Source organism: Branchiostoma lanceolatum, chromosome 3 (assembly GCF_035083965.1).
Source record: "Branchiostoma lanceolatum isolate klBraLanc5 chromosome 3, klBraLanc5.hap2, whole genome shotgun sequence".
NCBI classification, from domain to species: Eukaryota; Metazoa; Chordata; class Leptocardii; order Amphioxiformes; family Branchiostomatidae; genus Branchiostoma; species Branchiostoma lanceolatum.
This window is the reverse complement of record NC_089724.1, coordinates 14,927,973-14,941,720: the sequence shown is the minus strand read 5'-3', so window position 1 is coordinate 14,941,720 and position 13,748 is coordinate 14,927,973. Positions and strand designations below refer to the sequence as shown.

The window sequence follows — 13,748 nt, the reverse complement described above, 5'->3', positions numbered from 1 at the left end:
CTTACTTCCGGGTTCAGGGAAAGTTCAGATTTGTGTATTGCACCGTGTTGTGCAACTCGTGATAGCATTGTATATGTCGAGCTGACTTGAGACAGGTTATAGTAAAGCGTGAGCTGAGGGGTAGCGCACAACTTTGAGAAGGTAGGTAAAGAGGCCTTTCTTCGACTTGAACCTAAAGGAGTATTGTTAAATCAAGAAGGTTAACCCTGATCGTACGTGTGTAAATTGGTACAAAAACAAGACATTTGTGAGCAAGACTAATTCAACCATTGAAATTATAGATTTAAGACTATTTGCATAATAAGTATCTAATCATGTACATCATCACTCTATCTACTCATCAAGCTATCTACTTACCAAAAATCATGGCCATTCATCATGCCCTTCTTGAGTTATTCCCTTTCAAAGTATGAAGCAAAACCTGCTCCTGCAGTTCCAAAAAAGCCACCAGGGGGCCCAAACCTATCTCTGACCAAAGAACTATTTACCACTAAAAAATCAGTTCCATAGCATGTTCAGAACACGAGATATCAAAACAGGAAGTTCCGCTGCAGTATCGTGACAAGCCGCTGGGGTACCCAAAATCTAATCATTTCCAGGTCTCATCAAGATCTACCCACCTACCAAATATCAAGACAATCCATCCAGGCCTTCTCCAGTTATTCTGCTTCTTTACACACACAAAATGACAAATACAAACGCTACCCTCAGACTCTGCATAACCTTCTCGGAGAAGGTAATAAAGTAATGCACCAGTCTTGGTTTGAACCTCGGACCTTCCAGGAGTCCTGACCTGTAAACCTCTGTACTGGTACCTGCATACCCAAGGAGGTTTTACTGTTATGGTATACCTGATGTTACATCTTGGTATGCAGCACTGCAGTTTGAGTAATGTGATTGTCCTCACTGACTTCTCTCGTGCGTTTGACTACGTCCACCACCAAACTGCCATCTGCAAGTTAGTGGATCTCGGTGTCCGTCCTTCCCTCGTTCCCTGGGTGAGTAGTTTTCTCACAGAGCGGCGACAGCGTGTACGGTATCAGGGCGAAGTGTCGGATTGGCAAACTCTGACGTGTGGCGTGCCTCAAGGTACAAAACTAGGTCCACTTGTTTTTCTCGCCTTAGTTAATGATGCCCTTCCACGTCATGAAACATCATCTGACAGTTTTAAGTATGTGGACGACATATCTGTTGCTGAATCACGACATGTGTCTACAGCGCCGAGGATTCAAGATGACATCGACGGTCTAAATGAGTGGACAGATGCAAATTTCATGACCCTGAACCCAACCAAGTGTAAAGTGATGGTATTTTGCTTTTTACGAAACCCACCCCCACCGCCGGTAATCACTATCGGTCCCTCTCATCTTGAAGTGGTTCAGGCAGCGCGGATCCTCGGAGTAATCCTCCAGCACAACTTGAGATGGACCGACCATGTCACCTCGATCGTCGGGAAAGCTAGCAAGAGACTCTATGTGCTGAGAATCCTGAAGAAACATGGACTGGACACAAGTGACCTCATTCTTATCTACATTGGTTTTGTGCGGCCTGCTCTTGAGTACGCGTGTGTGATATGGCATCCTGGGCTGACCAGAGATCTGTCATTGAAGATCGAACGGGTGCAGAAAAGATCACTTCGAGTAATACTTGGCCCCGAATATGACTGTTACAACACGGCTCTGAACACCAGTGGCCTTACCAGATTAGATAACAGACGCGACGAGCTCTGCCTTAGGTTTGCCCAATCCCTCAAGAACAGCGACAGATATCGAGATTGGCTGCCAGCAAGCAGGGGGGACGTACACAAGAGATCTCTCAGGAACAATATGAAACTCAGTCAGTATAAGTGTCGGACCCAACGCATGAAAAATAGTACTCTCCCATATTGCGTCAGCCTGCTAAATGACTGCTGTTAAATGGCTATGAATATTAATGTTTTAGATTGACTTTTAACATAGACGCCTAACTTTATTGTCATGTTATTGACACACTTTTATTCAATGTGTAATTGATTTTATTAAGTCCTGAGAATATGTACAGGACGGACGTTTGTACAAAGGCTGCAATTCAGCATGTGTGCTGCAAATGCTTTTTATATCAATAAACCATTCTCTCTCTCTCTCTCTCATTGCTATACTTTAACGGCACTGATGTCGTGAACTATGATCCTTGCATTATTACAGCACCATGCCTCAGCAAGGCAGCCCAGGGACCCTGAAACACCTGAGTATCATCAACATCGCTACTCACATGGACTCCCTATGGGCTGCTGACTACATCCAGAACTACCTGGACCAGTATAACTTCATGTACATCATTGGGCCTTTTGATGTACTACGTGAGTGACAAATATTCTAATAGTTTTACACATTGACACTAACTCAGATAATGATCAAAGGTTGTCCACTCACTTCAAGTTTTCAGCTGATTCTTTGGCTAAGAATTTTGTAATTATAGTTGAACGAAAGTTCATCTGTGACAATAAGTGACGTTATAAAGACTTCATACCCTCTTACCAACAAGCTTTTGATCAGTTTTCTGATTCTTCCTGAGTGATATTAAAGCTAAATGCCAGCTCCAAGTCCTAATGCGAGTGACATTTTCTGGTTGTTCCATTTTCTAACATACCAGCCAGAAACTGTTGCAAGTTTCTTTTAATGTCTGATTGGAGAATTTCTTTGCATGCATGTTGTGGGGGGGTTTGACCAACTTGGTTTGACTGATGCTTCAAACATTTAAAAAACATTCGCTGTCTTGTTCCCCTTTTTACAGCTGCCCATTTGATCCAAGAGCTGATAGAGTTGTTGGTCCAGAAGAGACAGCTGAGTAGGAGGCATCTGCACCTGATGATCCACCAGCACCTGGAGAGTCTGCACCTGGGCAAGTGTAGCAGCTGCATGACAGATGCCATCATCAAGCTGGTGCAGATCAGATGCAAGGTGGGAAGCACATTCTTCAAATGTATCTGTGGTTTATTTCTGCATGTTTTCTTTCGTTCTGCAGTTTTCTTCTTTCCTTCAGTGTACATTTATTTGTTAAGAAACAGGACTGGTGAAAGATCTTAATACAGCACACTGAAAACTTCAAGATTTATCAAGATATACATGCACCGTTTTTAAGACATTTAAGCTGAAGTTTGTTTTTATGTTCTGGAGTTGTGTTATGTGAGTGAGGTGTTCCATGATGTTGTAGTTCTTTCTATAGGGCTTTGATACAAACAATTTGTGTTTCTATTTCTTTAATTTTACAGAAGTTGAAGAAGCTGGATATTTCCAGATGTAACCGCCTGACCTCCTACGCCATGTCCATGGCCCTGAGTTACCTTCCCAAACTTGTCTATCTCAACCTGTACACCACCAACTGTACCGACGACGTCCTTGGAACCATCGGCGCCATCTGCGTCCACCTAAGAGATCTCAACATCTGTAAGACGAACGTAACAGAAAAGGGAATAGTTTCCCTATGTGGGGGAGGAAACAATATTCAGGGGTGTAAAAAGCTAGTCAGTCTAGATATGTCGTTCAACCCAAGAGTGACCATCAAAGGAGTTAAACATGCATTGAGGCAACTGCCAAACTTAAGGCAGTTACTACACAACGATGTGTGTGATGCTTTGGTTGCCTTACATGAAGAAGCATTCAAAGAAGGGAAGGCAACCACACCTTACCAGATACGTAGTGGTACAGTCAATGATTTCGTGGTGCCGGTTAGTTTTCTTGAAATAGTTGATCTAGTCTGTCCCAACTTAGAGTACATCTTCATACTTAACGAGAACCTTGAAGGTGACGTACTTCAGCACATATCCAAGCTAACACGCCTCAGAAATCTCTCGGTATCTTGTACAGACTCTCTAGTACCTTTCAGTGAGGGACTTGTGTTTCTCCTTGAGAGTGTTGGCCATGGACTTGAAACCCTCACCTTATATGGCTATGACGACATCGATGTCATTGCCATTGGTCAGTTCTGTCCAAACTTGCAGACGCTCACCCTTGAGAGCTGTCACGGCTTTAAACTTCAACGTGCTCAAAGCGCCACATTGACCGCTTTGTTTAGCAACTTGAAATCCCTCAGGCTAGGGGTTGAGGTCATTTCTAATGATCATGAGACAACATTACCTAAAACTCTGAAGATTGTTCTTGAAGGCAGTCATCAGATCGAGAACATTGAGATCACAAATGTGGAAGGCTTCACTGATCAGTTGTTTAGGCATGTGTTAAACCACAACAGCTTTTCCAGGCTTCGAGAGTTTGCTCTGATCGATTGTAACAACATCACGGGCTCAAGCATGTTTGAGCTGTTGGAAGGGAAGAATTGTCTCCAGAGACTGGTCCTGTTGAACTGTAAGGAAGTGATGAGGAGAGACTATGATCAGATGATGAAGATTGTTGCAAATCAACACTTTCAGCTGGAGATAACATGGACATAGAATTTTTTGGCAACACCTCAAGCAGAGCCTACTGTCTTTTTTTCTTTGTTTTACAACTTTTAGGACTAAACAAATAAACAAAAAATACATTATTGTCTTTGTCACTGTACATGTATCATGTAAATTTATTCCAAGGACGGTTATATTACAGCCTATATATTAGGTGATGGAAGTTATTGCTGAATATTTATCTCTTTTTAATCTAACTTTTAAAGTTGTCCCATACTTTTTGCAAAAAACATAAATATAAAGTTATTTATGTGCTCCAAAGGTACTTCTTTTGAACAATGTTACATTATTCTCTGAATAGTCATGCTGGTCCTTTCTATGTTTAGTGTGTATTGAACTTTTGATATTGTGGTCAATACAACAGTGCAATTCTATTGTGCTAAGTAAGATATTGTATCTATCACAAGAAAGCTTTAGTAAGGAAAGATAAATCTAGAATGAATATTTATATCATGTATAACTCATAATGATATATTGGATGCACAGTTGCTAAATTAGATTATCCAATGATGGTTACTCTTTTCTATATATTTTTGAAACCTTCTTTTCTTATACCAAAGTCTATGAATTGTTGCTAATGATCAACCAGTCTAAAACAAAAATTATGCACTTTAGAAAACGTGGCACTAAGCGTAGCACTTATGAGTTCATGTTTGGAGAAATGAAACTTGAGTATACAAGCTCATATAGATACCTAGGTCTCCATTTAGATGAGCATATGACTTTTACCCCTGGTACCACTATTCTTGCAGATGCTGCGGGTAGGGCCTTGGGAGGTATACTTGGCAAAGTTAAAGTCCTAAAAGACTTAGGATATGAAGCCTACTCTACACTGTACAGTTCATGTGTCTGTCCTATACTGGATTACGCTGCGGGTGTGTGGGGTTTTAAAAAGTATGACAAAAGCATTGTTATTCAGAATAGAGCCATTCGGTGCTTCCTTGGCGTTCACAGCTTTGCTCCCACTCATGCCATAAATGGTGACATGGGCTGGACACCGTGTGAAGTTAGATGGAAAGGGGCTATGGTGGCTATGTGGAACAGGCTAGTGAATATGTCTGACGACAGGATTACAAAGAAGGTTTTTAGATGGGACCTGCGAAATAATGGTCCCTGGAGTAAAGACTTGTATGAAATATTCTTTGAATCAGAACAAGAACATGTTTTTCAAAATAGGTTAAGAGGCGACACGAGACTCACAAAAGATGTATTATTCTCGCAATATGAACAAAAGTGGGCTTATGAGCTCTGGCTTAAGCCAAAACTAAGAACGTATGCACTGATAAAAGACTCATTCTCTCCGGAGAGATATGTTACACTCCCTCTTACAAGAGCCCAGAGATCTCTGTGTGCCCAGCTGAGAGCGGGCATATTACCCTTGTCTATTGAAACAGGAAGATTTAATGCCATTCCTGAGGATGATAGAATTTGTCTACTGTGTAATCTACATGAAATTGAAAATGAGGTCCATTTCCTATTTTATTGCCCTTTTTACGACAGTTTACGCCAAACACTGTTCAACAAAATGTACAACAAGAGACCTGATATCATTTGGGAAAGAGATGAAACAAAACTTAACTGGTTATTCACGGAGGGGGTATTTGAAATTGCTTCATACATTCAAAAGGCTTGGAGGGAACGTAAGCACTACATCTACTCATAACAAGACAGCAACAACAACAAAAAATACTTCAATGGAATGATTTGATCCTATTTTGCATCTAGTTTTGGCTTTGTTTGGTTTTGTCTCTACCCTGTAATATACTGTTTTGACTGTTATATACTGAGTTGATATACGTGTGTTACCTTCAACAACTTTTGATCTGAATTAAATTTATGTTCATTTACCACTTGCTTTCTTGAATTGACTTGAATCATTGTACCAGGTGTGTCCCTTTTTGTATTGCCACTATATTATGCTCATATTATTTTGTTACTCATTACTGCTATTATTATGATTTATTTCTGATTATCATTATTTACTACTGTACCTCTTCCATTACTCAAGTTTATGTATTCTTATGTATGGTGTCTTATAAGCCCGTATGGGCTGGGCGACTTTTGTCGCAGGACACGGAAATAAAACATTCATTCATTCATTCATTGCAAACACTACAGCAGGGGTCTAGTCTACTTGTAGTGTTGTTTGCTCTTTCTCAAGCCAATGCCATCCAAAAGAAGAATCATGTACCATTTTAAAAGTATTAAGTAAGATCTAAACCTGCCACCCTCAAATGCAAAGCGAGCATTCTTGCCACCCACATACTGTATGCAAAAAGCGGAGCTCGCCAGTTTCTCAGCAGTCTTTCTTATGGCAGGACAAATAAAAATACCCCGAGACAAACAAAATCTCCAAAATGAATAAAATTCCCCTTATGCAAATGCAGCCAACAAATTCCGATGGCACAGGTACATTGTAACGTTAATTTACCGAATTGTAGGAAGGGCTGGGTTTTGAAAGTATTCTACAGCATTCTGAAAACGCCGTGGCCAACTTCAACGCAAAAGTGTACTCATAGCTCTGTAACACACTGTGATTCATAAGACAAAAACGCGCGTTTCATACCGTGTAGGGTCACCGGCCATAGTGACGTCGTTGAGGGAAATCCCCTGACACACCATACAAAAAGCGGAACTCTTCCTTGTTTCGATGAGTCATTTGTTCCCCAAGCCATACCATCGCCCCACAACTGCGCATCTTAGTAGCAGAAAATATCTCGAACCATGCGTACCCGGCCAGTACTTCTCCTGTGCGTATTCGTTGCGGTAGTCCGACAGGTTACCGGTACTACACTTGTGCTCACGCCTGATGAAGCCACAGCTGCAAGTTGTACAGAGTGGGAGGCAAACGCCGACAATGTTACGGGATTAGCTACCGACTGCTCTCGGAGAAATTTCTCTGCTGTGCCGACCAACGTCTCCTCCTCCGTCGTGGTTTTGGACCTGGCGCACAACCGGCTGTTCTTCCTAACCCGGGACAGCTTCAGCGGTCTCGCCCGTCTAAAGGTACTGAGTTTATCTTATAACCAAATACGCACAATCGAGCATGGTTCATTTTCGGATCTGTCTGAACTTTCCGAACTGTACCTAGATCACAACGGCATATCATCGATAGCAAATGGCTTTTTTACGGGTCTGTCTTGGTTGGAAAACGTTGGTCTGTCTTTCAATCGTATCGCCTACATCGAAGACTCTGCCCTCGACGAAGTTGGCACTACCTTGAAACAACTCGAGCTAGGAAACAATTATCTTGGCAGGCTGTTATCCTTAGAAAAATCCTACCGAATATTTCAACAACTTGAAAACCTCACACACCTTGATCTAAGCAACAATGGAATCTATGACTTTAGGTCAGACGTATTACGATCTCAATCAAATATCTGGTCGATGAATTTGTCAGGAAATGCTCTTCGTGATAAGAGCCTTTTCATTGAAGTTCAAAATGTACATAATCACTCGGGGGAATTCATGTACGTGCAGCGAACATCAGTATTCCACGGTTCATCAAGTCTGAAATCTTTAGACATCAGCCACAATAGGTTTCAACTTTGCTGTGAGGCATATAACGGACTAACCAATTTAGCATATCTAGATCTACGGTCAAATGATGTATCGTACATTGAGCCGGAAAACATAACAAAGGCCTTACCGAATCTGAATGAATTACATCTCAGGGGAAACCCCTTTGACTGTAGCTGCAGGGCTGCGCCATTCTTTAGGTGGGTTGATGACTCAGTTGTTGACACGGACATTTTGAACTGGACTTGTCAACGACCACCATCTGTGGCAGAGGCAAAAGTTGCTGAGTTGGACATCCGTGGTTGCGGTCAGGACTTGAAGTATAATGTTTTGTTAACAGCATTCATTCCAATTTGCGTAATTGCAATTTTTGCCATTGGAGCAGTTATCTTCTATCGACGAGCAAAAAGGGCTAATTTTTCAAAAATCGAAGCGTTCGAAAACATTGAACTTGAAGACCGTAAATACGACGTCTTCATCTGCTACAGTTCGCACGACGCAGATTGGGTTCACCGTTCACTACTCCCACATCTAGACTCGCTTCATGTTGAGTATTGTATCCATCTTCGTGATTTTGCACCTGGCGAAACTATAGTTGAAAACATCGTGTACGCTATAGAACAGAGTTGCCAAGTTATCGTTGTGATTTCGGGAAACTTTCTTCATAGCGAGTGGTGCACGTTTGAACTCCAAATGGCAGAGCACAGGCATTTCACCACTGGGGAAAAGTACATCATTCCCATCCTACTAGATGAAGTACCCGTTAACACGATGCCAAAAAGTCTGCGATATTTGCTGGCAACAAAAACATACATCGAATGGAAAGGCAGAGGAGAAGAAGAAGACCTGTTCTGGCGTAGACTTGGGAAAGCTTTAAAGTCGAGGTTACCGATCAAAAGGACCAACAACGACGCCATTTACATGGAAAAAGAAGCCACAATCATGCCTGAGTCACCTACATCAACGCCAAAGCATCGTTCTGACACCGTCAATGAAGACGTGGAGCCGGAGAACAATGACGACCATGAAACGTGCGTTACTTTGGATGACACTCCCAAAGAAACACGTACGACCGACCAAACAATAGACACCACACGGGCTGATGAAGGCCCCTGCTTTGACAACAATCCACCCTTCGATTGCCAGACTGTCTGTAGTTCCGAAGCCTATACAGACAACCCGGTAGTTGAGGATGTCAACCTAACGAAGACCAGAAGGCTAACTCTCGCGACATTCTTCGCAGGCATGTTTGAAAAGGGTCGCCATGTATTTTTTTCAACGTTGTTTCGTTTCAAGTACACCAAGACATCTCTCCATCAAAAGGTACACAGGAGCGCTTCAGCCGCAGAGCTGTTCTTACCAACAGTTCTCCATGAATCATACACCGAAAAACACGCTCATATATCATGTTGTCATGAGGAGCCTATCTACCAAAACTCGTGGTTTCTCTACCACGCGATTCAGACACGAGCGAAGGAACCGCTTCCACCTGTCCCAGACGTGCAACTTGAAGACACATCTCTTAGCATCCCAGAACCACAGACAACCATAGTCCACATGGTCGCCATTGAACATTCCCTATCGCCAACACCGGTCTACGAGGAAATACCTTACCATGGAACTGAAAGAAGCATTGCACCGTACCAAGAAAATGTGGAAGGAATCCAAGTGGTGCAACAACCACGCCTCAACGTTGTCACCTCGTCCCTTGCGAGTGGCATCTTCGACTCAGATGGGGGCCATCTGGTCATCGAAGGCACGGGCGTTAGGCTCTTCATCCCACCGGGTGCGATCAAAAGTAGCGTAGAACAACAAGTCACCATCTCTATCAGTTCGGACGAGTGCGACAAGCCGAATCTGACGGAGGGGCAGGCAAGGATTAGCCCGGTGATCAGATGCAGCCCACACGGCATCGCTTTCGAGAAAAGCGTGGCCCTATCCTTTCCACATACAGGAGAAGTCTCCAAAGGCAAACTCATACACCCACTCATAACAAATACAGATCAAGGACAACAGGCAGGATACGAGGATATGAAGAAAGACCACGGTGCTTATGCCATAGTGAGGAAGACAGACTGTGTGGTGTTCCTTGACCATTTCACGGGCGTCACCCTAGTGGAGGAAAGTCCCTGTCCCGATGAAGGTGCAAAAGGGGACAGCGGAAATGACGACAGCACCGACAAACCTCTATACGCCATCCCCTTTTGGACCCTCACATCTAGCGGTGACGTTATGGTGCGTGTGAGGCTCTGCCAGAAGAGAAACGACGCCAAACAGGTACGTGGTTCTGAAATAAGTACATGGTCTGTGTTATGTACTTACTATAATCACTGCCAATTCACAATGTTGAAGTCAGCTGTAAAAGTAAGACAGGGCATGTCTTATCGTGTTGTGAATTCTAAATTTGTCCATCAGCCATCCAGCAACTTATCCATTATACCGCGGAGGAAGCCTTCGGAAGTGAACTATAAAGAATCCAGCATACCTGTCGATAGGAGTTAGGGTCCATCCCAGTGCTTTTGGCTTATGTGGTCCAGCCCCATTGCACTATCTGCTATTGAAAAAGCATCATGGTCCAAGTTAACCTTCTTAACATTATTTTGATTCACCATAACAAAAAATCGTTCCAATCCTTCTCAGACTGCCTACGAGGAGGAGCAGCCCTGTGGAAGCAGACCATGTGACGGACCTCCTGTGACACTGTACGTGCCGGTGACGAACGGCACAAAGGCTAGAGTACAAGTAGTAATGGACAGCGTCAGAGCAGGGTGGGCAAGCGTCGACGGTTTGGAGAAAGTAAGTACATGAAACTTTCCCAACTTTTAAAAAGCTACGGTTATTTCTGCAAAATGATAAGTTGGTTCACAGTTTGAACAGCGTACTCGCAGTGTGGCGCATTTTGGATAACATGTAAAAGTTGAAAGCCCCTGAGACATAAACAAAACGCGTCTGGACATATATCAAGCATGATCTACACACGAGCAGTTTACACGGTAGGGACCTTCACCTCTGAACTTACCAAGTTCAAACCGTGAACCGCCTTATTGCATCTTAATGCCGATATTTCTCTTCACAGGTTATTGACTGCCGCAGGATCTTCACCGATGACGAGGTGCAACAATGCAGCTTCCTACTGGAGAAAAGCAGTGATGACGGCCACGACTCCAACAGGTTCCGATGTCGTCTTCAGATCATCCCGGAAGGAAATGAAGATGTACAAACCACCTTTGTGTCAGTCTTGACAGACGAGGTAAGTGCAAAGTGATATGACAAAGATTGGCAGATATATACGTACATACCAAACGGTGTGTGCACTCACGTGACTAATCTGTAGTCATCGTAACACTAGTATGGGATATACGCTTGTCAATTTCTAGGTCTGACACTTCCAGGTTAAACTACCCAGCATGGCGGCTGTGACGTCGATGTAAATGTGCAAGTATTCTACTGGACGATCTTTCGACACATGCCTGTGAGTTGTTTTCGACAAAGAAGGTAAAATTTATTGACTGCTGACCTATTTGATAATGCAGAGTTATGTAAGCATTGAGAAATTCATGTGTTATTTGTTGGTCCTTTAGCCCCCAGCACCTCGAAAACAAGACTTTGCCGTCAGACCCAAAAGACCATCCTGCTTGCCTGCATGGGTGAGGAAGGAACTCTGCCGGCTATTGGACCCCAGCAACCCAAAGGGGAACGACTGGAGAATGCTCTCCTGTGAATTGAATTTGCAACTGGACAGCTTCGACATCCAGCTGTTTCAAGAACACAGCGACAAGAGGAGCCCAACCTTCCAGATCCTCAGTCTGTTTGAGCTGGACTATGGGCATCTCCCTCAGGTCAGTCTTTAAAACAATATTTACGTAGATATAATCATAAGGCCAAACAGTGTGCAAGCGCAGACAATAACTATGCCTTATTTTTAGATTTGTAGTTAGTGGAATCTACCAATCAATTAAAAAAGTTGTCATTCAACTATATGTACAGGTGCAACAACTCCATGCCCTACGCAAAGTGCTGTCGGAACCACCAATGGGCCGGCCGGATGCATCTCAACTTGTGGAAGGCATCATTTCTCAACAGTTTGAAGAGGACGCTGCTTCAACACCCACAACACGTCATCAACACCAACACTACAACCCTGTCACACCCAACGCAATGTCTAGACTGACAGACGACAGGTATTATTCTCCATATGCTGCACCGTGTGCCGTTCATCCCAAACACACAAGGAACATGCTGCAGATAACGGACAGTAGCATACCCAGCGTCCAACAAGATGCAACCTACCGTGACGAAGCACCAGAAGAGGCAGCAATGATGAAGAATCATCAGCAACAGACTATGGATAAGCAAACATACAAACAAGAGTCCCAAGCTTCTTCTACTGCAGCATCCCGACCTCTCAAAGTACCGGGTACAAACGCAAGCTTAGATACTGATCACTTCGAAAACATCACCAGTCAGATAGAAGATACACATAGCCATGTTGATGCTGCTGCATCAACCAAGAGGATGCAAGTCACAAAATGTGATGATCAACGGATAACTGTTGAGGAAGCACAAGTCACCAGCCCAAGCCCTGTAGATGTGCCGTCATCTGAGGATGCACCAAACTGGACTGATGACAAAAAGCTTAAGAACAAGCACGACGTGGTTGACCATGACCTACGTGAGAAAGGTCTGACCAAGCGCATGGCAACGATGCATCTTTCCAAGGAGGAGGAAAGTGTATCTCTCCTTGATGAAACTGATGCGTAGTAGTAGGACATTTTCCCGATGAGGGGCAAAGGAGAAGATGAATTTTAACTAACATGGTCATTTGTACATTCATACTAGTACCTGAAAATGTGTAAATATGTATTAGCTTTACATTGCTGACAAGTTTATCATCGTGATTCATCATAATTTGTGTGTCAATCTTAGCTTACAAGCAGAATTTCAGTTCAGGAATTCCACTACAACAATAGAATATCACACAATAGTCATATTTTTGCAACTTTTACACCATCAAATATATACTACTTATACAATGTTTTATGTTTGATTCATGACAATGCCAAGCTGTGAGTCTCTCTGTAGTAGCCATTCAGACATTCTATTCAGACTTGTATTAACTAAAATCATTAATGTACATGTTATACAATATGCAAATATTTGCTATATCTATATTGTAGCATAGAATATAATTGCTAAACGTCTTACACTAATCACTAACATATCTATTCAAATGTGGATGGTATCAAACAGTTGAACTGTAAATTCGACTTCATTGTAGTACTACAATGTAGGCTACATGGACTGCTCATAAGATAAAGATTTTAGAGAGAAGGCAGACCAAAGCCCATCATGTATGTATATAGTACATTATAGAGATGATTATGATAGATATTTTGTCCAGTCAAATGATATCTTATAGTATCCTCTATTACAGAGTGTTGTGAAAGTGCACAACAGAGTAAATAGGCAGGCTAGAACTGTATCAATACATGTCCAAACTGTACACAATAGATAATGCATTAATAGATTGTACTGGTTTCATCTTTGGGTTTGGGTTTTGTCCTGTTGTTCACCCGTGTAAGCACGAGATGTCTATTCAACTACAGTAACTAAATTTCCTTCCAAGGCAAGTATGACCTGTGCCCTGACTGCCATGGCCTCTATTGTAGGCTTCTCTTCCTGAAGTTTTGAGGTCAATTCATCCTTCTCTGTTTCCATCTGTGACAGAAAAAAGAGTGAATTCATATTTTAAGTCTTTAAGTCTTCAAGTTTGATTTGATGACATGTAATCATG

At 42.6% G+C, this 13,748-nt stretch overlaps 3 protein-coding genes across 3 annotated transcripts in view; 2 read left to right on the top strand and 1 right to left on the bottom strand.

The window, feature by feature from the left end:
• The first annotated feature begins 44 nt into the window (after positions 1-44).
• On the top strand, positions 45-6,538 carry LOC136430511 (F-box and leucine-rich repeat protein 13-like). Its single transcript, XM_066421191.1, has 4 exons — positions 45-141; positions 2,184-2,338; positions 2,773-2,939; positions 3,251-6,538. The coding sequence occupies exons 2-4, from the start codon at positions 2,188-2,190 to the stop codon at positions 4,424-4,426; spliced, it is 1,494 nt and encodes a 497-aa protein (XP_066277288.1). The 5' UTR covers positions 45-141; positions 2,184-2,187; the 3' UTR covers positions 4,427-6,538.
• Positions 6,539-6,774: 236 nt separating this feature from the next.
• LOC136430508 (uncharacterized) lies at positions 6,775-13,500 on the top strand. Its single transcript, XM_066421188.1, has 5 exons — positions 6,775-10,231; positions 10,595-10,750; positions 11,031-11,204; positions 11,536-11,793; positions 11,942-13,500. Exons 1-5 carry the CDS (start codon positions 7,160-7,162, stop codon positions 12,713-12,715), a joined length of 4,434 nt encoding a protein of 1,477 aa, XP_066277285.1. The 5' UTR covers positions 6,775-7,159; the 3' UTR covers positions 12,716-13,500.
• The window catches only part of LOC136430509 (protein SFI1 homolog), a 59,779-nt gene continuing 59,056 nt past the window's right edge, over positions 13,026-13,748 (bottom strand). The window contains exon 31 of the mRNA XM_066421189.1: positions 13,026-13,672. Within this exon, the coding sequence (XP_066277286.1) occupies positions 13,547-13,672 (126 nt within the window). The 3' untranslated portion in view covers positions 13,026-13,546. The remainder of the gene's footprint in view (positions 13,673-13,748) is intronic.

Bases quoted from the DNA above. Each gene is read 5' to 3' on its own strand.
- LOC136430511 (XM_066421191.1), top strand. From the start codon at position 2,188: ATGCCTCAGCAAGGCAGCCCAGGGACCCTGAAACACCTGAGTATCATC. The intron at 2,339-2,772 runs GTGAGTGACAAA...CCCTTTTTACAG, and splicing joins TGGGCCTTTTGATGTACTAC to CTGCCCATTTGATCCAAGAG. The intron at 2,940-3,250 runs GTGGGAAGCACA...TTAATTTTACAG, and splicing joins TGGTGCAGATCAGATGCAAG to AAGTTGAAGAAGCTGGATAT.
- LOC136430508 (XM_066421188.1), top strand. From the start codon at position 7,160: ATGCGTACCCGGCCAGTACTTCTCCTGTGCGTATTCGTTGCGGTAGTC. The intron at 10,232-10,594 runs GTACGTGGTTCT...AATCCTTCTCAG, and splicing joins AGAGAAACGACGCCAAACAG to ACTGCCTACGAGGAGGAGCA. The intron at 10,751-11,030 runs GTAAGTACATGA...TTCTCTTCACAG, and splicing joins GCGTCGACGGTTTGGAGAAA to GTTATTGACTGCCGCAGGAT.